The sequence below is a fragment of the Solea senegalensis genome, linkage group LG13 (genome assembly GCF_019176455.1).
Source record: "Solea senegalensis isolate Sse05_10M linkage group LG13, IFAPA_SoseM_1, whole genome shotgun sequence".
NCBI classification, from domain to species: Eukaryota; Metazoa; Chordata; class Actinopteri; order Pleuronectiformes; family Soleidae; genus Solea; species Solea senegalensis.
In genome coordinates this window covers 16,410,560-16,436,920 of record NC_058033.1, presented here as the reverse complement: position 1 = coordinate 16,436,920, position 26,361 = coordinate 16,410,560, and the positions used below count along the sequence as shown (strand labels likewise).

The 26,361-nt window shown below is 40.3% G+C and overlaps 1 protein-coding gene across 7 annotated transcripts in view; it reads right to left on the bottom strand.

Annotated features, from left to right (window-relative positions):
- Nucleotides 1–26,361, bottom strand: part of LOC122779366 (RNA-binding protein Musashi homolog 2) — a 315,696-nt gene that overhangs the window by 88,345 nt on the left and 200,990 nt on the right. For all 7 annotated transcript variants that reach the window (XM_044041613.1, XM_044041611.1, XM_044041616.1 and 4 more), the window contains exon 8: nt 822–904. In XM_044041613.1, the coding sequence (XP_043897548.1) occupies nt 822–904 (83 nt within the window). The remainder of the gene's footprint in view (nt 1–821; nt 905–26,361) is intronic.

Genomic DNA, 26,361 nt, shown 5'->3' with positions numbered 1-26,361 from the left:
CATGTGACCTGGGCTGCTCCCTGGTGAACACGGTTCTACTACGCTGCTCCTGTCAGTCACACAGCAGTTTGGTCAGTCAGTCTTTCTGGGCGAAAGGCTGCGAGGGATCGCAGACACACACACACACACACACACACACACTGAGGGAAGGGGCCTCACAACGCGGCACTGAGACAAGTATTCCCTCCAGTCAATCACAACCCACAGAACCGCTCAAATGATGCAGGAGCTCTCCAGAGGCCTGCAGGGTGGAACCGGGTGAAGGAGGACCTAATGTCACACTCTCTACACACAGGTTGGTTCCTTGTCAATTATCATAGGTGACATAATGATTTCCAAAAATGCGACTGAACTCTCAAGCACTCTGAGATGATGACCATATTATGGCTGTAAGTAAAAAACAAGCATCACTTGGACACAGTGGAAGAAGTTAATCCCTGACTAATGAACTCTCCCTCTGGCAGTAGCTTCCCTGTTACATCCCTGTACATATCCACCTGTGTGCGTGTGTGTGGTTTAGAAGATTCAGAAAGAGAGGAACGGCCTCCACTCTCCTGTCCCTCAGCCTGACAGGCAGAACTCAGCCACACAATTTCACGGTTTGTGGGCAGTACACACCACTGCCTTCCCATCCCTGAGTCACACAGTGTGTTTGTGTGTGTGTGTGTTCATGTTCGTATGTTCAGGCTAACACACACACACACACACACTCATGCACCAGCTCCCCCTATTAATTCTAGGGGAAATAAGAAATCAAATATTAATCCCTCAACAGCCACCTGCAATTGAAAAAAAAAAAAAGAAAAAATGAGTGGACTTACCATTTTGTTATTGATTTCATGAAAATGAATTTCACAGACTTTCTCAACGATGTCTTCACTCTCAAAAGTTATGAAACCAAATCCTATGCAGAGAGAAACAGAGAAGGGAGAAGGGGGGAGAGAGAGAGAATGAGTTATGAGTTAGCGGAGAACCTTAACAAAACTTCTGTAAGTAAAAGAAAATGTCATCACATGCCACATACAGAGAATATGCAAGTACATCTGTGAAGATTGGCTTGGGCATGGAATAGAACAAGTGAACAAGACAGACATTGTCCTCTTTAAATCAAGAATATGATGAAATCTGCCACATTATTAAGGGCACTCAAGGACCTCTTCTACAAAGAGAAGATGGAAGAAGAGCACAAAGCTCATTTAATGAGATTCAGAGAGCTGGGCCTCAGCATCTGAATTTCATTAAATGCATTTTGTGTTCTTTTTATTGAAATTTCAGTGTATAACAAGCTCTGGTTTTTATGTTAATGCAAGCTGAAGAATGAATGTGTCATTGACAGTGGGACTTTCATGCCATATTTGTAGGATAAAAGCTTAACCCCCCCTCTTTTAATACAAAGACAGAGAGACAAGATGGCTTCAGACTTTTTGAACACAAGCGGATTGCAATGCTCGCCTCTGTGTTTTGATGGCGAAGCACAAAGCAATCTAGCTTCAGTATAGCTGGGGGTTGAAAGGAAAACTGATATTCTATTACTTTTTGCAAAAGAGGAAGCAGCACAAAAGAGAACCAGTTAGTGAATAAAGCAGCGAGTGGGGAGTGAAAGGCAATGAGATTCTTTTCAAAATGGCAAACACCCCATAATAAAATAAAATCACATCAGATTGAGCTTAAACAGTGGGACACTGTGAACTACACGCCACGTGGCTGACACGCGCTCCACAGAGAGCAGCATCAGTGTGCGCCCGTGGAACATCATACCATACAGTCAGAGCAGTAACCATCTGAATGTGAAAATGTATTAAAACACTTACAGAACCAAATTTAAATAAGACTTAAAGTGAAATGTGTCAAATCCATGGTAAGCCATAATCCACATTGCAGGACAAATCTCAAGTTCTCAAGAGGCAAATTTCACATATTTACAGATGTCAACATTCACTATTACTAGCGTAAACAAAGATTTGCATACAGAGATTGTTCAGCTGTGTCACAGATTCTGTTGCACCAGTTAAACTGAGATCATTTATCTAACTCTCTAAACTCTAACACATTGATGCCTAAGCTTCTCAGCCACCCACCCCAGAAATACCTGTGTCACAGGTTTGCTTTCTGCCCCACTGGTGGTTCAATCATATAAAAGATAATGATTTCAATTCTAGTTTGACTACATGCACATGTTGCAGTGTTTCCTATGGCTCTGTAAATTAACCTGCTGCATCCTGCTAATTTGTCATAATCACCTCAGAGGTCACATGGGAACAAAGACGTAAGAAGACTGATGGCTGTTTTGACTGGTGGACATGTTGCTCTGAGAAACAGCGCAATCTCACTGAAAAAATGGCAGTGGGGACACAGGGACAAGATTTTAGCCATTAAAAAGAAGGTTTACCTAATCCAGCTTAAGTCTACAATATCTTAAGAAAATATGTGCTGCTTTATCTCAGCAAGAGGCAGTCTTTTCCAAGCGGTAATAGAAGTTTGTAAACCCTTCACTACCCCGCACCAACATCCATTTAGAAAATAAACAATTTTACACACAGAAGTTATGTTTGGGACTTCAGTGTTTAAAAGCCTTCATTCGGATTGACCCAAGTAACACAAAAGTACCGGACAACGCAGCAGTGGATCAGTAGCTGCTGTATGCCTGTGAGCTCAAAACACCGATTTTCTCTATGGATTTTGATGCACCAGAGTTAAAAACTTCACTTTCCAGACATAAAGTGGTGAATATAGTCTCAAAATATTACACAGGGTTGCAGAGTTTACTTGGTAAGCCTTTTGTTAAGTGGCTAAAACCTGCCTTGGAATCCATGTTTCCTGTGACAGTGAGTGTCTGTGTCTCATGCCCAGTGCAGTCAGTGGTGATGGTGTCCGTGATAGTAACAGTGATAGTTTTTTTTTTTTTTTTCTGGTACCTGCTTCCATGTGGATAAAGAGCCAATACAATAAAAAAATATTTTTTTCTGTGTACCGCCTCCTAGTTTCAGTATCACTGTTATCACTGGGTAGGCAAAATTAAGTGTTTTATAATACATTAGACTCCTAAGCAGCTTATTTTATTAATGTCAGATTTGGTTTTCAAATCGACCGGAAAAACACTTCTTCACAACATTATTACATGTGTGTGCGTGTGCTGCATAATAGTCACAAACACAGACATTTATAGTCTTTATCTGTCCCTCAAAATTTTAATTTCTGCTCCTCCTCCAGCTGCTCCGCCATAAATAACATAAATAACAGTCAGGCCGCTCATCTGCTCCTGACACAAGCTTCAACGTATCAAAACCATTGTTGTCAAAAGGAGTCTTGGAAACCTAATGTGTGAGCTAATTAAATACCGACAACATCTAATCTAATGAGATCTTGTGAGACAGAATATCAGTTTCCATTGAGACGTCTCAACACTGAGATGTGGCGCGAGCGCGTCACGCATGTGTGATGTTAGGGAAGACAAGGGACCAGTGATGACGACAGACAGGGACAAGATGAGGTGGATGTGCCCTCCCCTCCTCCGCCCACCCCACCCCTTCATGCCAGAGGAAGGAGCACTTTTGACAACCAACAAATCAACCGCCAGGAGTAATTTGTCACAGTGGAGTGTAGGTAGAGGGAGTGGAGTCTGGGGGGGAATGAAGGTGTAAAGTGAAAAAAAAGAGAGAGGAACGACGTGGAGATGAAAGAGAAAAGGGGGGTGGTGTGGGAGGGGGTGGAGAGAAGATGGAGAAAAAGACAGAAAAAAAGTGACAGGGAAAGAGGTTAACGCACATGTCGCCACACTCCTTTCCTGCTGCCACAGGCAGCTCCTCCATCAACTGACAGGACATTTTCCAGTGTACCATTTTATCCACCGGGGTCATGGCTGAGCCCCACCAGCAAAGATAGCACCAGCAGGGTCCTTTCACCCATGACTGGATCTGTTTAAATGCACCAAAAGACACTCTGCTGTGGTGTAAACCTTTGTTGGAATGCACATTGTAATGTACACTTACAACAAACAAGAATCTTTACATGCTTTTTTTCTGCCTCCTTGTCTCTGAACCTGCGACACCATCACATTTCCTCTGCTATCCTATTTTACAGGCTGTACAGACAATTACAGGCTACAACACAAGCATGTATGTCTCCTCCTGCAGGATGTGAGCAGAGCAAGATTAACCTTCCTCCAGTGTTCAGTAGAATTTGACCAGTTCTACATCTTCCCTAAAGCATAAATGTTGTATTTGTCCATCGTATCGTCTCAAGACTTCATGATATCTTCTACACTAAGCATCTTAACAAATGTGGTTGGAGACTCAACCTTTTTAACCTTTTAATAATGTATTCCCCTCCTCGCCAGAGGCGGCGCTGCATCAAGGAATACTAAAGGAGAAGACGAGACAAAAAATGAACACAAATGAAGAAAACTCGCTCATCTGTTCGGTTGCACATTCACACCTCCAAACAGTAGGATTCGAATTAGAAGGGCTGGTGTGAATACGACATCAGACACACCTTTGGTGTTCCTGGTCTAAAACAAGATGATGATTTATATTTTTGTATTAATACAACATAAGAAAGGGTTCTAGAAACACTGGAGCGACAGAGTGTATCATCCTCTTTTGAACAATTATTAATCAATGGCGAAAAATCAATACTAAGAAATAAGAGAAATCACAACCGTCTGCATCTACTTGCCTTGTGTTTGCTCATGCTAATGTTGTTGAATAGCTTCAAAGTCAAATGGACTTAAATTGAAGGACTTACAGCAGAGTGGTAAATGTTGATCTTTTTCAAGTATGTGGATGTTTTTTTGTCAAAATCAGCTGGACATTCAACAGAGAGTCAGCTGATCACTGTAGCATATTTCTCTCTGCTCCATTTAATGACAAGTGGCTCGAATATAGTTACAGTACATATAAGTCTGGCTCAGCCAATCATTTTGTTGTTCCCGATCATAATATTTTTTGGATACATAAAGCTTGAATAAAAAATAAAAATAAAAACACACGTCAGGAATGTTATTAGGGTGCGAGCACTAACAGGTGTGAAGGCTTTATTGTATAATCTGTTTTCATCATCATCTTTTTCTTTCACTCACTCTTTGAGTGCACATCCGAGGACCTTGCCATGCTCAGAAACTCACCACACTTGGTGTTCCCATCAGAACCTGAGGAAATTATGATCTGATTGGGTTTTAGGACAGGAAGTATAGTCGGAAACACATTTCCACATGTTGTGTTCCCACTAGCCATGCAACAGGCTTCCACCTATACAGACATCATCTCCCTTTTTATGGCCAATGGGTCACGATGATAACCTCATTGTGGGCTACATTTGCTATACTCTGACATAACAAATTACTTTTGGTCCATTGTGTGGGCATTGTTGTTGCTTCACACTCATGAGGGGGAGCAGAGGGCTTGTTCAGTGCTACTTGCAGCCCCTAGTTTGATGTATTTTAGGAGCAAATACACCAGCTTTTATTTAATTATAAATCAAATTATAAATAGACATTTTTCAAAGAGCCTTCTGATGCATGAAGATGTATTAAAAGTGGTTTTATGTTCAAATTGAATCACGACGTACCTATAAATTCCCAGGCTTATTAAATACTATCAACACGAACAGACACAAGGAGAGAGGTGTCAACATGCTCACAGTGAAGCTTCCCACAGCCCCAACACTACCCTGTAAATGGAAACACATGGATGTCTGGTAGAAAGGCTGATAATAGGTGTTGTGTGGCTACTGGCCCAGGCCTCGGGGCTGATCTTGCTCACACCTATTAGCCAGAACTAAGCTTGGCCTCATCTCGTCGCTCCACAGAAGCAGCAGGGAGTCCGCTTTCACAACCTTTTACCAGCTTCATCATACTTGCTCTTTATTTCACACTCATTCTCGGTCCCCATGCCTCTGTTGGTCCACTGGAAAGAAAAGCTGATTCTGCCAGAAGTGTGTAATGAGAGAACTTGGAACCTGATGCAGTAAAGCAGACTTTGTCTTGTAAAGTGGCACTGCACCTTTAGAATGGCATTTGTATAAAACTTAAAAGGACTATGTGCTGTTAATGACCACTATGAAGCGAGTTTGAGTGCTTCTGCAACCGTTTTCCCCCATTCAGGTCAGACATGGTTTACACAGATGCTTTTAAAAACAAACTGTTGGACAGTAGAGCTGTGTATGGGCAATAATCTGGATATATATATATACATAGATATATATATATCTATATACATATATTACAATATATTACGATACTATAAGAAAGCAACATATTGCATGTATTGTTACCCTCCAAAAATAATCTACCACAGAAAAACTCTCATAGTAAAAATAAAACTGTTTTATACGTAAACCGTATACCATTTTCTTTGTCAAGCGACAGGAGTGGAAAGAGGGAAAGGGAGACGTATGGCAAATAGCCTGCGGCTAACTGGTGGTCAGAGGCTTAAATACAACACAAAAACCACTATAAGGACATTTCCATATCAATTCAGCGCTTTGTTTCCAAACCTCATAATGCAATGTCCTCAAAAGCCAAGTGTGAGCAGCTGTACTTAGCACTTAGCTGGCTGTGATTGGATCACTGATAACGGATGTTAATACCAGGTCTGAACAGGGCCAAAAGTCTAACTTATCTTGAGCTTTGACTTGCATTAGTAATCCTCCTCTAATTATTCATGATCAAGCCTTTTGTCTGTCCAGTCAGGCGTACGTCTTCAGAAAGTTGCTGCACTCCAAGTGTATGTGTGCGCGCCTCCAGCCTCCAGGAGCCATCATCTTGTAAAGCAGAGACACAGACACAGGCAGTCTGAACACCCACGGCACAGTAAGAGGCCTTTGATCAGTGTTTCTGCCGACTATTAAAAGAGATCCACAGCCCAGGGCGTTAATCCCCCCCTGTTGAATACAGTTAACACCAGGAACTTTCTAATATCCCAGAGCACATGCAGCAGAGAAAAGACAGCAGATGAAGAGTAAATGAATACTATCACGAGAAACAGCAAATTTTACTTAAAAAAAAAAACAAACTAACAAACAAAACACGTCTCGTCAACATTACACCAAAGTATCAGTATTCTTTTTTTATAAATAGGATTATGAGGGTTGACAGTAAAAAGCAATATTTCTGTTGCTTCTTCCACATGTTTTGAAATCACGTTACTACATGTTTTTAACGTTTTATCTCCAGTTTGTTTATCTTTGACACTTTTTCATGTGCTCCAAGTTGAACTTTCCACCCAGGCCACATCCACACTGAAACTATATTTTTTCTTTGTCGTTTTCAAAAAGTTCCCCGAAAACAAGGCATCGTTTCAGGACTCAAATCGCTGTGGTACATACAGGACTGTACATTGCGCCGTAACGCTACTCCAAAAACAGTAGAGAAGACGTTGTACACGTGACAGATACAATAACAGAAATGGAGAGAGAACGACCCGAGCCAGGGGAAACAGGAAATAAGTTCTGTTTGTACACGTTTACATTTTGTGACGTTTCCATGAGAAACTGGGATTCAAACCATTGACCTTCTTGTTTTGACAGTGCTAGCCACTACATGTGGCTCGCTGGCACATAGTAATTTTGGATTCAGGTACTCGCTTAAGGACCCTTCACTGTGCAGACTTGAAGGAGCCAGAGGTTTAAACACCTATCTTCTGGTTAGTGGACAACTCACTCTACCTCCTGAGAACCAAGAATCAAGAACCATTGGAACTAGAATCGACAAGCCTGTCTGTAGGACTCAGGAATAAATAAATAAATCCCTTGTTCCAATGTGGATGCTGGTATTTATGTGGACTTGGAGAGGAGCATCAGTCAACATAATTAATACATATAAATGATATTTCTGAATGTCTCATTGAGGAAAAAAAAAATTAAAGCGAATGAGTAGTGGGCCAAAATTCAATCACGTCGATGATGTCCTTGTGGATTTTTTGTCCTACGTATCTACCTCATCTATTGAATCACTGCTGCTGTTAATCAAACGGGCCACCAGCTTTAGCTAGCTGTGTTTCCTCTCTATGATGTAGTGCTGCGGTCAGTGTGTTTGACAGATGCTGATAAAAAAAGAACAATGTTTAATGGTGAGTGCATCCATTTAGTATGTAGTACTGTATTCAATTCAGGCTCTGGAGCCGTGTTAGCAAAGGATGGAAGGAGTGGAAACAACAAATGACGTTTAAAGACATTGATTATGTAGGTGTGTAAATACTTTATGTCATCTCCAAGACACTGTTCACACCTAGTTTTAAATGTGGCATGAATCAACCTTTTTTTTTTACACTAAACTTTGAATTATTGGAAGCCACTGCCACAATCTATCTCTCTATAAATGCAATTACTAGTCTGTCTGACTAGTAATTGCATAACTGTCCAACAATTCACTTGACAGACTTCAAACTTGGCAGGTGACTTACTAAGGGCAACACTGCCCATTTTGACAGCTGCATTTGGTACAGAAATTGTGACCCGAGAGGCTTAAAAATGGGAGTTCAGATTATTTTGGTTGATGTCACGACCGTTTGCCACTTACTGTGTTGGAGTTAACTGTGTTGAATAAATGTCTGTCATGTGATCATTAATAACATCATGGACAGTGCAAGTCCCAGGTTACAGTCTCCATATGTAATACAAATGCTATAAATGTGCGTCTTCGTGTTAGGGTGTGTTTATACTGAGCCGGGGCGTCTCTTTAAGTAGGACAGTAGAAATTGATGGCCAACTCTGAAAGCTGACCTACATAGAGGCCCAGACAAACTAGCTCTCTCAGGCAGGCATGCTGAGCCCAGTCGCTCTGCTGAAAATGCAGAGGAAGCGGGCATGTCGTACTGTAAACACTAAATAAATGCATACAGATGTGTAAACCTCTCATTGATGGGTAGTTTCAAATATTGTCATTCTAGTATCATACAACCTCAACAGTATGCCCCATGTTGACTAATACGTCATTTCCACTGTATCAAAGATTTCATCAAAAAGTGAGTTTGTTTAAATTTTTGTGTCTTTTAGTTTCTTTTCCTTCTTTGGGTTCTACAATGTTTTTGCGTATGCATACATCTTTCAGAATTGTCACAACAATCTGGAAATGTAATAAAATGAGAAGAAATATAGACAGATTTTCATGAAATATTTCCTGACAAGCAATCTCAACAATTCACCGTAAAATGACAAAGGCCAATAAATCAAAAGACCGACGTGGTTGGAACAAGGGCCTTTTGGCATTGGAGTTTGGATGTTCTCCCCATGTGTGCATGGGTTTTCTCTGGGTTTTCTCTGGGGTTTCCCCCACATTCCAGGAACATGCAGATTTGTGGGAATTGAACACTCAAAATTGACCGTAGGTGTGAGTGTGAGAGTGGACGGTTGGTTGGATTGTCTCTTTGGATTAAGCGGTAGAAGATGGATGGATGATAATTTATTTTGTTTAGGTTATTTTGGTACCCGATATTGATATTGTTATAATATCATTATAATATTTTGGTGACATTGTAATAACATTATAGGTTAAAACAAATTAGACAATCGTATCATTATAACTTTATCTCATGATATATACAAATACATCATCATATGTAACAATGAACTCAGTGAAACCACCATCATTTTACAACCAGTTTCTTTCCCATTTACTCTGGTTTTGATGCTCCATTTTATTCAGTTGTTTAATATTCCTGTGTGACATTTCTCACTGATCAGTAATAAGATGTCATTTCGAATGCTATCTATGCTAACACGTTTCAGCACATGGAAGCCTGAGAGCTGCAACTAAAAAAATGTAAAATTTTTCCATTTCTCCAGTTAAAGTCCTGCTGTGTGTGTGTTGCACGTGTTATTTGCACTCTTTTCACACCATTCACTGCTGTGAAGAGCGCGTGCAGAAGTCGACGAAGAAGAAGAACATATGTTTGTACACTGCCTTTGCACAGACGCAATGGCGTTTGCTTCTACTGCTGCAGTGAAGTTTTGAATTAAACGTTTCCATGACATTTTCGTTTTATTTTTTAGTGACCTCCTCCTCTCCCTCACTCAGCTGTGAGCCTACTTCTTGCCATTTTTCAAAATCAGGAATTGTCATCACTGACTCAGAAGTGACTCTAGAACTGACTCTCAACGTATAACTTGATACGATTGTTGTGTATCTGCTCCTGGTCTCTCTCTTTCTTTTGTCTCTACCTCATCTCCCTCTTGTCCTTTCTCTGTCCCCCCATTTTTCCTTTCACCTCAACCGGTCGAGGCAGATGGCTGCACATCTTTGAGTCTGGTTCTGTCTTCCAGTTAAAAGGGAGTTTTTGCCCATTGTATGAATTGCTGGGGTTCTCTGCTCTCCATGATGTTGTCTATGTACACTGCCTTAAGATAATGTATGTTACGATTTGGCGCTATACAAATCAAATTGAATTGAATTGGGTGGAGTTAGCCTCAGAAGAGCGGTATTAGTTATCCTTTAACATTTTGCACACAAACGTTTATAGACATCATGCAACCAGGCTACTATTGGATGATACCAGCTGGCAATCACAGTGGTGGTGTGAACATAATTTACAAAATTGACACCAGGTTATATTGATTAAGAGCTGAAACTAGTGATTGAGACCATTAATTCCTTGGGGAAATGTAAATTGTCGACTGTCCATTCAAGTTCTCCTTACAACCAGTAGCATGTACCACTGGTGCCTACCTTTTACTTCCTGATTAGCTTGAATTGCACACCTGCAGATTATGTCATTTTCTTTTAAATATGTGCTAGCAAGTATGAGACCCGCTGTGGTCAGAGGTAACAGGCCTCTCATTGGAACAAGAGTGTCTTACCACCTGGCCGCTAACACTTCGGAGCACTCTAATGTTAGAAAGACCCATATTACTGCTAAATAATATGCCCATAAGTGAGAATGTCCCCACTCTTATATGATCATAAAGGCTGCTCCAGCAACAACCGAGCGGAAGCAATTACCCACAGAGAAGGTGACAAACTAGCCATTTCCTTACTAGCACCAAGACAGCAGCCTAAAAGCAGTAAGCCATTAAGAGCTGAAAAGAACACATGATTATCAAGACAAAGGAATCAAAGAAAACAAAAACATAGAGCATATAATTAAGGACATTTTCAACTCTTAAAACATATAGAAAACAAAGACTTTTGACTACCATTCATTTCTACACAAAGGCGGGATAATAAGGAGTTTAGAATGAAAATGAAAGTGGTAGGTAGGAAATCAACCTGGTGTTTAAACCTGACTGATTCTTCATTTGGAGTCCATTGTTCGACAATACATTCATGCAACAATTTAAATGTATGCTTCAGTTTCCTTCATGGTGTAGTTGTATCATAATTTTCATCATTTGATAATGGATGGATTTGATGATGTTGATGTAACTGAAGAAGAAAAGATTTTAAGATATGGAAAGTGTCTGTGCTTGAGATAAAACAACTGAAGTAACAGAGAGAAGTTTTGGTCCAACTGTAGAAGATGAATCATAAATATGACAAATGAATTATCTATATATCTACTGCTGCTTTGTTTGGAGCAGTGTCTGTCACTGAACAAATCCAATCAAAAGATTTCAAACACCAAAGTCAGAAAACAACACATTTAAATGAAACTCCTGTGTGCAGTGATTTAAAATCACCAGTTTTCTTTTCTGGGCTTTGGTGCTGTGAACGAGTGGTTTAGAAACGTCTGTTTCTAGCTGAAAAAGACTAACTCAAGACTCAAACAGTCAGATAATGTGGCAAATATGTTATCTTTTGATATAGTAGATTTAAGAAACCACAGATTTCACTGGGTGAAAAAAAAACAGTTTTCCTTCATAGCAGCCTTCTTTTCAGTGATAGTCAAGAGTCAAGTATAGTTCATCTATGACTAACATTTTCAGTGCTTACAACCTCAATATTGTTGAAAAAGTCATTTTACAAAGTGCACAAATTTAAGAAAAATATGTGCACAGCTGAGCCACACAGTCCAAAAACTTGCAGCAGTTAACTGGACACTCTAAATTGACCGTAGGTGTGAATGTGAGAGTATGATTTTTACGTCTCTCTGTGTGTTTGCCCTGCAATGGACTGGTGACCTGTCCAGGGTATACCCTAAATGTGGAGGATAAAGTGGTAGACAATGAATGAATGAATGCTTACAGCCATAAAATGATGCATATTTAAATTCACCGAAAAACTTGAAATATATAGTTATGCCTATGGCCACATTTTTTAAGTGACTGACAGAAGAATTCCTGAGAGACAAAACATCACAAGGGAAGATGTTAATGATTAATAACAATACAGTCAACAATATTTGTTGCACTGTCCCTATAGGGAAAAACAAAAAAAAAACTACACCTGGATGCACTCATTTGTGTTACACGTTGCATTAATGATGAGGCCAGAAATGTTTCCTGTGAGAAAACATGTTCATTCATTCCATTGCAGCCTAGAAATGTCAAGTAATGGAACCTGCAATTCAGATTCTGAGTCATGAGTGGGACCCTGGAAACACATATAGGTAATACAAGGCCCAACAGCGTCCCTTTACCAGGACAAATGCACTGACTATTTTTGCAGCCTGGCAATTAGGTCATGAGAATCCTTGAATACTTGGCTTGGTTTGCAACCAGCTCAGTCCATTAGGGGGGATGCAAACATTTTTATTAGTGTGCTCATTTTCCCCCTTCTCCAAATTTATAATGTCTCACAACAGATTTGCACTTGGCACAGTGTATATGTATGTTGACTGGGAAAGCTCCATGCAGCACTTCTGCTGTTTGAAATCAACTACAGAATCCCAAAATGACCACTTTGTCAGCACCATGATGCTGATAAAAAAACAGCAGTAAAAACAGTGAAACAAATGCACAAATGGATGAGGGATGTGATTAGACTTTGAGTCCCTGTACAACAAATTCAGGGATGAGTTGCTCAACACAATACTCATTAGAAAGTTATTGAAAGTGCATGAAAAGACAGGGACTAAGGGTAACTGTAGGTGTGTATGTATACATGTATATGTGTATATATATATATATATATATGTATACATATATATAGCATAGTTCATTTTTATCTTATATTTTATTTTATATTTTATTTTACTTTTTTATTCTATATGTTATTCTACATTTTATGGTGTTTGGTACCTGGGGTGTTTCTCTTTCCAGTCTCCTGTAAAGTGTGACTGTAATTTTAACAGTGCTGTGTGTGGACGTTGGAGCTTTTAATTTCCCTGTGGGAACCTGTCTGTCTGTCTGTCTGTCTGAATACATTTTTTTTTATACATAATTGTATGTACTTTGAGAGATTTGTACTAATCATGTAATATAATGTTTGATAAACTCCATATAAAACTGATACTGTCATCTGTAAATTTCAGTTTTTTCCTTTATTTTGTAACCCACCTTTTCTAGTTCTTTTTGCACAACTACATAACGACCCCATTGATTGGTCTGTATGGATGGCTATATCACTTTCATATTAGTTATACATATCAGATTGTATATTCATATGTGTGTATATATATATATATATATATATGAAATACCCTCAATGAAATATGTACATATTTGTACTTATAATAGTAATATGTGTTCATGCATGTCTTTGTCAGGTCAGTTATTTCCTCATATGCACGGTGCATATGCGAAGGCAGTAAATATTGGAGGGTTGACATGCTCCGACAATATTTACACAAAAAGTTACTGTGGACCAAATACAATCAATGAAGAGACCTCTATCCAGGGTAAGGTGATGGGAAAATGAATGCTCTCTCTTCTAGTGTAATCCAATTCTCCGGGCTAATATCCATAGCACAGATCCACATTCTCTCTCACTTTTTCACACATACACACACAGAGCAAGAGGGAGAGAGAGGGAAAACAATAAGTGAGGTCAAAACAGAAATAACCACTGAGAGAGTAACGGAACACCTCGGCTTTAGCCAGTGTTATCCCTCCATCTCTCCGTGGTTCCATTGTATTGCCTGAAGACATTTTGTATTCGTGCAGACTCTTGCAGTACATCTCATCTGCTGAAATACACGGAGTAAGAAGCTCCAAATGCAGAGGTCAGGGTCAAATATGAGCAAGGTTAGGAAAAATATTACTGTGGGTGAGACAACGATCCACAGAGACAAAGTGTTTAGACAACGACTTATAAAGTTGAACAAAACTAACCAGAAAAATAGAGCTAGGGGAAAAACCTGACTAAATGAATGAAACGTCATGAATGCAGAATCAATCAATGAATCAATCAATGCAGCTCAAAGTAGGGATAACAACATAATCAAGGAAAACAACCTATTACCTACACCCACCACTCCACCCCCAACCCAGTAAGGACCCAGTGCTGCTTCCATCAGTAAGCCAAAAATGCTGATTTTGCTATGCAAGGTGCAGTGAGGGATCTGATGACCAGACCAAACCAACTTCAGTTTCCAGTTTGAAAATACTGTCTAACAATGTAATAAAGCAGGGAACGTAATCTCAAGATATCATAGGCTTAAGCAGGTGTAGATTTTATTAGGTGAGCCTTTTGATCAACGTCTAAAATAGATGTTGTTGCTGTGTTACTGCTGGCAGCCATGTTATTAGTGAGAGTCTGTGTCTGCTATGTTAGTGCCTCATACTACACTTCAATAAAAAAAGAACGGCTCGTCCTCAGGGAAATGTGAATGTATCAGTGCTGGATGTGTTCAGGTTGTGTCAGTGAGAACAGTCCATTAACAGTTGCAGCGCATCAAGCAAAGTACTAAGGTATTTAGCAGAGCAAGACGTCCAAACAAAGGGGGGACGACATGATGATGAAGTGGTCTCTGAGCTGCTCCAGCCACAAGTCCAAAAGAGGCCAATGTGGCTACAACAACAACAACGGTGCTTCTCTTTTGGCTTCACTACTTAACAAGTTCTGAAAATGAAGCCAAAAACATAGTCGACCAACTTGAGATGCACAATATTGGACTTTTTGGCTCTACAGCTTTTGGCGATAAGCAGTAACAATATACTATATAGGTTTGTCCCTGTGCCATACTGCAGAGGTCATTCAGTCTCTTTTGTAGTGAAATTAACATCATATTTTTCATACTCATGTTGCAGCAGATGTAGATATACATTTATTTCATTGTCCAATATAAAGAACCATACATGTCAAGCATAGTCAAGGAGGTAGCAGCCTATTCTGCTTATGCTGTTTTAGTCATGATGTGTCAATATCTGATAATACATTTTCAAGTCGACCGATAAGGCGCAGTATCTTAATAGGATGATTTCTGTGTCCCCTGTCTGTAATTGCTCACATTGATAACATTTCACTACAAATGCTGAATGGCTGTAATGAGACGCACAAGTTTGAACCATGAGGGGATTCTTCATTCACTGTGTCAAACAATGTCTTAATTTCTATCACATATAGGAAGCAGGGAGAGGTGATGAGCGTGTGAAGCACTGCAGACATGCACCTTTTCTGTTTATTGACCTATTGATATAGATATCAATTTCATTAAAGTTAATCAGCATTTCTCATCTCGGATGAAATTGGATTATCATAAAGAGGCGAACAGTGCATAAGGCAGGTGAATGCAGCGAGAGATGGAACAGCAGATTACTTAGAAGTACTGTATGTGTATGTGTGAGTAGAAAAGAAAGGCGAGATTGTTGATGTCAATGCTTCCCACCAGAGCCTCTTCAGCACAATTCACTCAGGAACTATAAAAGCATTTAATCAAAATAATCTTCTGTAAACAACTGGGCCTTTAAAGCACCGGGATACATGCAAGGAGGCTGCAAAGAAAAATTTATTCAAATAAATTAGGCCTCTCATTGCCTGTGTGGCCACGTTGTTATTAATATTTAAGCACGGGGTATATTTAAAGGTGTGACACAGTAGCAGTTCATCTGAAATGAAGAACACTGATGATGCCACTTTGTGGAGGCCCATTACCATTTAGGAGAGATTGCTTTCATTGAGTGAGCCAAATGCTTAGAGGCGGAACTGCCACTTGTGTTTACTTTACAGACGCTGTTATGGAGCTACGACGACGAGGAGTAGTACGGCTCTCACACTGCCGTGAGCACAATCAGGAACACACATACACACACGCACGGGTGCTCAAATCATGACATCATGGACTCATCAGGCAATGCTCGGTGATGTCATTCTGACACTATTGACCCTTGTAATCAAGACAGGCTTCACTGATTCGCCAGCACTGCTCTTTCATCAACTGTCTCTCCCTCCCTCACATATGCACGCACGTGCACACACACACAGACACACCAGCAGAGGTTATTAGAGCTGCAACAGCACAGTTCAATTACAGACAGGGTCTTTTCACAACAGCCAGGCTTGCCTTAATTGCTTACTTACACTATACGTGGGAATATAATGAAAGGCTAAAGTGAACACAGCATCACAGCATCTTTGTAAATTCAGAATATCCTTTCATCGATGCCTCCGGGCAGTGATTAGTACAGATGAGAAAGCTCCACAGCCAGCACTAACTGCTGCTTATTTATGTCTTTGTTGAAGCTATTCATCTCATTGATCTGTGTTTGCCCTTTATGTGAGCACTTCCAAAGGAACACCTAAGCAAGTGTAAAGGAAGGTCATTATCGCACACTAGCATAGATGCAAAGGGCTGACCTAAAGAAATTACCCACTGACAAATCTACCGTCTCTCAAAGCTCTTAGTCGATCTTCTTCTTCCTGCAACTACGGACTCCTGAACCCACAGGTTAGGTTTACCACCCACAACCCAGCCACTTTAGTCTTCAGCACAGCAGTTTACTGCCTTGGCTGGGTTTGCACAATTTTAAGCAGCAACAAAAACAAGCTGGATGCCATCAACTCAATCGCAAGTTAATGTTCAAGAAAATAGTTTTTACAGTGTCCTCGATCAAGTCAATCAGCAAGTGAGGGTGTACTGAAGAGCCACCAAGGAGAGACAACTTGTTAGAAGTTAGTTAGAAAGGACGGAGAAGAAGTTTCTTCTTCAGTGGTACATGATGTCAAAATTAAAGTTGACGTCACAGCAACAGTTCATATTCTGATAGGAGATATCACAACCATCACTAGGTGGGAACCAATAAAATCAAGCAACACTCTCACACTTGAGTGACTCGTGTGGCTCAGTGGTAGAGGGAGTTGCCTTCCAAGTGGAAGGTTGTGTGTTTGATTCCCAGCTCTGTTAGTCTACATGCCAGTGTGTCCTTGGGAAAGACAATTAACCCCGCATTGCTCCTGACAGCTGTGCTGACAGAGTGTGAATGGGTATGAAAGATGTGTGATAGAAAAAGCATGTGCAGTAAGAACGTGTGAGTAAATGGGTGAATGGCAAAATTCAGACTGGGAAAGCGCTACATGCATATCAATACAGATCATTAACCATTTATTTTTGTCAGGACTGTGTGGACACAGAGATACATGAGTCCATTCAATTATATTCTTCCCGATTATTTCATCGTTTTAGTCAGATTATTTGACTCGGTAATGTGTCACTTCAGTATAAGGTCCTATAGATCCAATGGCCAATATCCAATCAGGCGACTTGAGTGAGAACAGTCATCATCCGTGTGGGAATTCATGCAGCCTCTTACCCATATGACTGCAGTAAGCTTAAACCTGCACTGACAACATGGTAAAGGAGAGTGAGCACATGTGTGTTGTTACAGAGAACAGTCAAGTTCTCGTGGAAGTCAGATGCAGGACACTTAGTTATGGATGTGAACCTTCAAATTGTCCCGGTCTGGGCCTTTCTGTAACAGGACGCTCTAAATTGACCAAAGCACTTAGTGTTGTTTATTTTTATCGTCTATTTATATATTTATTGTCTATTTATATAGCACTTTCCTAGACTTGATGACAACTCAACGCGCTTGACACTACAGTTTTGCCTTTAACAAATACGAATACCTATTCACTTACACATTTGTGGAGTGCTTTTTGTCTATTATGCATCTATCCTACCCATTCACATGCTGCCTGCACAGCGGTCAGGAGCATCTAGTTAGAATAAATGTGTATTTATACAGCATTTTTGTAATTCAAAAATGCTTTACAGTGCAAATTTGACATTCGACCGTTACACAGAGGAGCATGGAGGAGCAGAGTAAGGCCCAGGTCATACTGTCCTCACCCATGTGTCCGCAGAGGCCCAGTAGGGTCTGGGTGACATAACCTTCCATGGTGGTCCACGTGGACCTAATGCAGAGAGACAGTGACTGCACATGCTCCATGTTGTACAACACTTTCTAGTTCATTTGGTGGTGCATGCACGGATGTCCACCACTGCCTACAAGTGTACAACTCATTGCTCGGATGAAATAAGGACATTTACTCAAATGTTGCTTTCTGCTTGTTTGTGATACATGTTGATTAACGATTAGGCTTGTCATTTAAGATGCTGGTGAGCCGTGGTGACATTTTTTAAGTTTTGTAATGCCTGAGATAGATAGTATTTTTTTTTATGTGTAGCCACATTTCAATATTGACATGACAGTTTGGTGCTTTTGGGAAAAACTATCACATACACACATTTCCTCCTGAGGTTGTTACATAGAAATCCTTCCAAAGGCAACAAAAACGTCAGCCAAGGTCTCATTTTTTATGTAACAATGTTTTATAGATTAGAAATAAAAACAATGATTAATAGGTGGTAACTGCTTCACATATGTCACACTCCGACTGCTCTTATGGACCTAAAAAGACTTTGCATCTCTGTTTAGCCTCCCTCTTCCCCGCTCTCATTTTTCCTTTTGACTCAACCTCTTTGCAGGAAGAGAGCTCATTTCAATCTCAAAGCTGACATCTGTGGAGGCAATGCAAGCTCTAAATGAGTGGATTTAATCCTGTGCAACAAGGCTACAGCACAGGAAGTGCTCACATGAGAAGCTGCCAGAGAGAAAGCGAGCTGGAAAAAAGAAAGAAGGGGAAGAGGGGAAAAGGTGACAAAAAAGGCTTTTATGGCCTCCGCTGATATCGTCTCATCTGCAAAAGTGCCAATGTGAGCTCATCCAGGAGAGAAGAGGACAGAAGAAGGAAGGGACAGAAGAGCAGCGTTAACAGATGCTTATTCATGCAGCGAGACAGCTGAGATGTTGGAGAGAGCTTCAAAGCAGAGGATGGCTCCACGTCCTGCATGGCCTTCTCCTCTGGCTGGGCTTTCTGTATTTGGCCTTTGAGTAAGGGTTGATCAATCCCCCAGCATGCTGCCAGCCTCTGGACCCCCCATTACCAGGAGGCTGCTCTTTGAACAAATTCTGCCAGGGGTCACTCTCCCGAAGCTTAATCATCTTAAAGGTCAGACACAACAAATGGCATGGAAGACAGTCCTGTCCCTGGCAGTGAGCCCACAGCTGACCACCAAGAGTGTCTGCAGACACAGCAGTGTGCAAACTGGGCTACTGTCATCAGTGCTGACCAGACATCTGGCCATTTCCATCCTTCACTGGTTTACATTTAAGACAACACTAAAAACAAAATGGAGTCTAGTTCCATTAACAACTGCTATGGAAAGGAAAAAATCCTAAGAGGGTCTAGAAGAATTACCATAATGAGGTGAACATTACATAATGCTTGTATGTATCCCTTCTTAGACAGTCTGCAGCTACATCTGTACAAATAAATCATGGTCAATAGAACAAGCGAAAAAAAGAAAAGAAAACCTGTCCCCATAGTATGAGATGTCACCTTTTGTATGTATTTTTTGCAGAACAACAACATTTTAAAAACTCAAGTATGCTCTTTGATCAATAATAACCAATTTGGAGTTGCTCTATCTTGATGTTTGATGCAGTTCAGGTGTTTTGTGTGGTTTAATGAGGTAATGACATAGTACTACTGTAGACTGTTTCTTTTGCCAGGAACCAGCCTGACACATGGAGGCTCTCTCTCATTTAAAACAACAAGCAGGGACACAGTAGGGAAAACAGAAGACGGGAAAAAAAAAAGCTTTCAAGAATGTGTTTACTGCTTTATCTTAATGTTGTATATCTTTAAAGACAGTGAGACAGCTGTTTCCATCTGGAAAGTACAGCAAACTGCTCCCACACCAAAGTCCATGGAGAAAATTATACTTTCTTATCTTGCAGGGACACTGGAGCTGCTGGTCTACTGCTGCATTATTTGGTAAATCTATGTAACTTAAGTTAATTCGATCAAAGGATTTTAAACACCAAAGCCAAGACACTTGGACTCACAATGGAAGCAGCCGTGGATTAACAACTTGACTTTGGTGCGGGGAGTGAGCCCTTTTTTTAGGCAACAAAAGTCTGTCTAACAGCAAGATAAAGTAGCAAACATATTCTTCAGCCATCATAGCCTTGAAGAGGGAGATATTTTGTTCTGTAGCTGAAATAGGTTTCCTCGTATCCCTGCTGGCAGCTGTGATTTCATTCAGTGACAGAGAGCATCCATATTTAAGGCTGGTTCCCAGTGCCAGCGGTGCACCAAGGGCACGCACAGCGAAGCCACTGCTTTGGTATGTGTCAGTGCCACAAACAACACTAAAATATCCTGATTCAAGCTTAAAGTTATGTTGAATGAACTTGAAATAATTGAACCAATACGTCCTGCAGCTGCTTCACAGTAAAGGAGGTGACACGATAGAGCACACCGCACCACTAGAAACTAGTATTTATTTATTGTTGGGGAGACAAATGAAGGTCTGTCTCCTCCAATAACAGCCATGCTCCTCTGCAGTTGAGCTTAATCAGCCACCGTTTGAACATTTATGATTCATAATTAGGAGAAGACCAGTCACTGCTTGTTAACTTTGCTGCATCATGGGTTTTTAAAATTGAATGTTGTGTAAAATTATTTATTATCTCTCTTCTGTCCACACACACAGAGACATACAGAGAGAGAGAGAGAGAGTAGTGTGGGTCTTTAGCTACTTTAAAGGAAATTGAGTGGAATACAGATGAGAAGCAGCAGATGCATATCTCATAATGCCATTACTTATGCAAGAAACAAACAAACAACAACAACAAACATGAAGCAGTTCAACTAGCCTTTAATGCATTTTCTCTGCACTGATCCACCATGTGGGGGAAAAAAATACTCTTTTGACAATTGTTTTTGCTCAAATGTAAAATGCCAGTATGGCCCAGGGACGATAAGACAGATGCAAGGACACATAAGTGAACAGTAAGTGACATTATACTGATGTTAATAATATCACCATTCACCTCCACACAGCCACATATTACACACTAATACTAAAAAAAAAAGACTTTAAAACGACACATAATGACAGCGAGCGAAGCTGCTTAGAAATGGGTGAGATCAATAAACTCCTCATCTGTGTCTGCACCTGCAACTTTTCAGCGGAGGCTGTTTGCTTAAAATGACAGCTTTTCAATTTGATGAGATGCATGTGCACACCTGATCTCTGCCACTTAACACAGAGATCAGGTGGACATGTTTCAATACTTTAAGTTGTTCTTGAGGAAAATGCACCAAATGGTCCTTCAGTGACTTCCAAAGCCTGACATCTGCTGTTGTAGTGTATTTCTTACTTTGGGGGAGGATCATTTAATATTTCTTGGCAACATTTTCAGTCTTCATGGATGTAGTATATTCATTTATGAATATATTTCCATGTTACCTGGGACATGTTGTTGTTGTAACCACTGCCACATGTGAGAAGTCCTTGATTTTAGCATATTGGCTCATAAAAAGTAGATTATGGTGAACGGACTGTTGGTGGAATATATATCACTGTCAATTATTGAGTGTTTTGGGGCCAAACGTCCAACGATACACTCTGAACAGGAAAGCATGGAGAAAGCATTGGTTTTAAAAGAATCATAAAAGCATGAATAACCTAGTTAACTAAACGATGCGTTAACTTCAATATGCAAGAACAAGAAATGCATAAAGGTTATGTACACTAGCATAAATGCTTTCAGTTGTTATTGTGTGATTATTTGGATGCATGTTTTTTTGAATTTTGTATTACCTTTAATGTAAACTTTTCAGAACCCTAACTGATTTGAATGTAGTGTGTTTGTGTTTCAGTAACAGGTGAGTATAGAATACTTTTTTTTTATCTGTAATAACAGTTTGCAACTTATTTGTAATTGTGTAATTTTTATTATTATTTCTATTAAAAAAATAGATGATATATTTTGACCCTGTATTGAAATCTTTGTGGAAATTCTGCATCTGTGTAAGCTTAAATACTGCTGTACAGCACCTGGACTCTGCCTTTGTGCATGACAAGTGCTTCATAAATAAACTTGCTATGCCTCAACTGTAGTTACAGTGAAGCATTGTAGTAAACCGAAGTGCACCGGCACGAGACGCTGGACTGCAACTATTATTTATCAGTGTTATTAATTGCAAATGAGCATTTCCTGCCATGACTAGTTTTTCGGTTTTCTTTTGACTGCTCGTTTCATTCTTTTCAGAGAGTGATGCTCCATAAAAAAAAATAATAATAAATAAATTAAAATGAATAAATTGTGACGTCAGTAGCAAAACCGATTAATACATTTAAGGCTGCTTTATTAATGTTTTGTTGACATGGAACCACTTCTACATGCAGCTTCTACAGAACCCAATACGATGTGCAGTCAAGCATGGAAAGATAACAGAGTGGGACTCATACTGATAAAAGAAAAAAAGGGGGCGCAACTAATGAAAATATTGCCACTTCATGCACCGCGCAACATCATAAAAATACATGCTTTGTGCAGTGTAAAATTCCATAAAATCCTTATTTTTTTTCATCAGCTGCCAGGGATGAAAATCTACTGGCAGTGTTCTGCCAAAGCTTTGACAAGTTTGGCCATCTAGAAGAGATGTGTGGTGATTATCTGGATAGAGCTACTCGTTCTGTCTAGCTGCTCCAATAAAGCCATGATGCCAGAATATTCGCCTCTGGCTCCCAGGTCTGAAATTGCCTCTAAAACTGTTTTTTTTTTTAGTAAGCGCTACTACCCAGTAGTAACATTAGACACCTTCTAGCACACCATTTAGTTCATATATCATTTTAACCATCATTTTTTTTTCTGTTGTGAGACGGAAACTCTGATAATGTCAGTGTGGATGGTGGCGGTGGCATGTGTTTGTGTTTCTGAGTGTGCGTGCACGTGAAACTGGCATACATACAAGTGAACGAGACGTCTCCAGATATGTAATATGACATAATGTCGTCCCTGCTCGAACCCCCAGCTGCTCGCCCACATGCCACAGATCCTGCACTGTGTCTAAACAGATGCTCTATCAATAATGCTTGCTCCAGTGCCACACACTTTCCTGGTGGCCAAACTGGGAAGAGTGGATGTGACGGAGAGGGAGAGGGAGAGGGAGAGAAAGAGGGGTGACTGAATGATTGAGTCAGTGTTTGGAGGGAGGGCAGAGGGAAGGAGAATGGGCAAGAACCCAGAAGCTATGGTGACGGATGGGTGATGCATCAGCCACAGCAGAAGAAGCCAAAGGACCAGTGAACCTGGGGATGAAATGTTCTCCTTGTTCCATCTGCTCCAGTGAACAGCAGGGGAAATAAAGCCATACACTGCTGGTGTTTTCTTAATCTATGCATCTAATGTTTGATGTTTTCCTAAATTATCGTGCAGACTTTCTCACAAAGAAGAAACAAAAGTAAAATACATTTGAACAGATAAACACCTGTTAACTAACGTGGATATTTTGCCATATGCCACATGAGTACAGGTTATAAAGAGCATCACCAGTGAAATACCAATGAAGCCTTACTTAGGGGTGCAGCGATTATCATAATTGTTGATTTAAATATTATTCCAAAAATACAGAAAAGAGTGTGAAATGAAAAAAAAGATTTGTTTGACAATGATTGAAAGCAAACACAGCAGCTGCAAAATCTGGTTATTATTAAAAAACAAAAAAACTCTCAAACCTATCACTGATCAAAACAGTTACACGATTTATTGACTTCATTGAACATCATTTTGAAAAACATTTTAACATACCCATCGGGCATCTGTGTGTGTGTGTGTGTGTTTGCACCCCATCACCCAAACTGTCCCACATTAGGTATATGTATTAGTTCTTGCATGAGCAACAAAACACATCAATGCTCCGTCTGCACCACCCATGTTGTCATCATCCATCATAATCTAGCCCAGCCTTCCACTGGCTGTCAAAACTGCTCCGGACAATTCACTTAGACAGTGTCAGCTGAACTGTAATACTTTAGCAGCCGCCGTAATGAGGACTGGCCTCCAGACTCAGGGAAACAAACACATGGCTCCCTGCCCACGCCCTGATTCTTGTATCCATGACTTTGCCACAGTCATTCCAATTTTCCTGTTGCTGCAGGCTATACTGCGACCCTAGTATGGTCAGCTTTTGCCAGCTGGGAACCCAACCTGTCAGACCGTGCAATATTGTCCTGTGTGTGAGCTCTAACATTATCCCCACTGTTACTGTGAGCTAACCTGAGGAGAGAATAATCCCCTGTGTGTTTTTCTCTGGTCGTGTTCATCCGATTTCAGGTCATATACAAAAGGTGCCATCACACAAAACCGCTTTGTTTTTCGCTTGGAAAGGGCAATAATTAGCTAAGCAAAAATGATATTGGTTGTAACTCACATGTGCTTCACAGACGCACAGAGCATTTTCTACAAAACGAACGGGGGACAGAATTTATCCCCAAGAAAAACACAACAGCTGATGTGTCGTGCTGTATCAGACGACGATGTCCAGATAAATATGATCAATAAATGATGGAATTCTTGCCAAGATGGAGCAAAGTATAATAGTGAGTCACAAGGTGATGGTCGGACGATGAAATTTCCTCGACCTTCAGTACCGTGGAGGATACGGCAGTGATGATACTGAGACAAAGACAATTAGCTGAGACAAAGATGGAGTTTGAGGCCAAGATGGGCAAGCAGCAGGTGCAGCGGTCAGAGTGCAGACTTGCGAAATGGAAGACTGGCAAAGTTTTGTGCTTGTACTTTGTTTGGAAATGTTCTAAGAGTAATTATAAATGGTCACAGGTCCTGACAATAAGCCAATGGGCAGTATCGCTGCATTATTATTATATAACTTAAATAAACGGACGGCTGTTTTTTCCATTCAGGCTTCTCTATAAACATGGCAGCATGAGATGGCTTATACAAACATACTTATATATTCAACTTTATTTGATGCCGAAAAAAAACTCAACTGTAGGCTTCATTTTATTTCTTTCGACACTCTGTCTGACCCTATGAGATGAATTTTTAATTAGTTATGGTAATACCCAGATAACCGTGTTAAACCACGGAAAAGGTTTCATGTTATTTACATTTGGATACCGCCTATTCCTAATGTGTTGTGACATAAAAGAGGCAACAAGCAGCAAGTCCTCATAATCTGCTAATAAATATGACTTTGCTCATGCTAAACCTGAATATCATAATAATTTATGCTCTGGTAGATGGGTTCCTCCATAACAGCGTGTGTGGGAGTGTCTGTGTGAGAGTGTGTGTGTGTGTGTGTGTGTGTGTGTCCTCAGTAAGTGCCACCATCAACAACATTAGCTTGGAGGACAAACGAGGGCACAGAGACCCACAGAGGCAAACACGTCAAGACAGTAACAGAAAATAGATGGAGTAGCAACACGCACTATTTTAATTATCCTCTTGTCTAACCTGCCCTCCAATTACAAATAGGGATGTATAATAATCCATCTATTGATGCATGAAAGACAGGACAATAACACAGAAGCTCAACATGAGCGGGATGAGAGGTGGTTTAGAAAATGAGCTCAGAGAGACTCAAACTGATGGTTAAGCTCACTATAATAAAAAAAAAAAACATCTCAGGGATAAAGTTGTTACACAATGGTTATCAGCATCAGGGACCTGAAGACAGAATATATGATTATATTTATGAAAATGAAGTTAAAAGATAGAGACGCTGCAGATTCTGCTGCTGTGCTCCAATGGGAGAAAAGACATTATGAATGTGCTCAGGTTAATTCATGCTGGCTAATTTGTCTACATTTGGCAAATCTGTTTCAGATTGATTTTCTCAGCAAACAAACTCAGCTCAACATTAAGTAAACACGAGCGAGCGAGCAGGTTTGCTCTTTACATTCTCCTCATTTAACTTCAATGTTCTGTGACAGCCCTCTCTCCATACACAGAGCAGCACATGAGTCATTTCACACACACTCACTGTGTGAGGGTTGACAGGCTGAGCAGAGGATGAGAAAACAAATTTAACTTACTCTAACAGATGATTTTGTGCTTTATTAGAAGCAGTACTTTGAGAGATGGTTTTGAGCTGCTAAAAACTGCCGGTAGCCATGTTTTCACTGAGAGCAAGCATCTGTGTCTCCAGCTGGTTCCCAGTACAGGGGGGCACACGCAGCACAGCCAGTCATGTGTCAGTACCTCATACAACCACACTCAAATAATAATAAT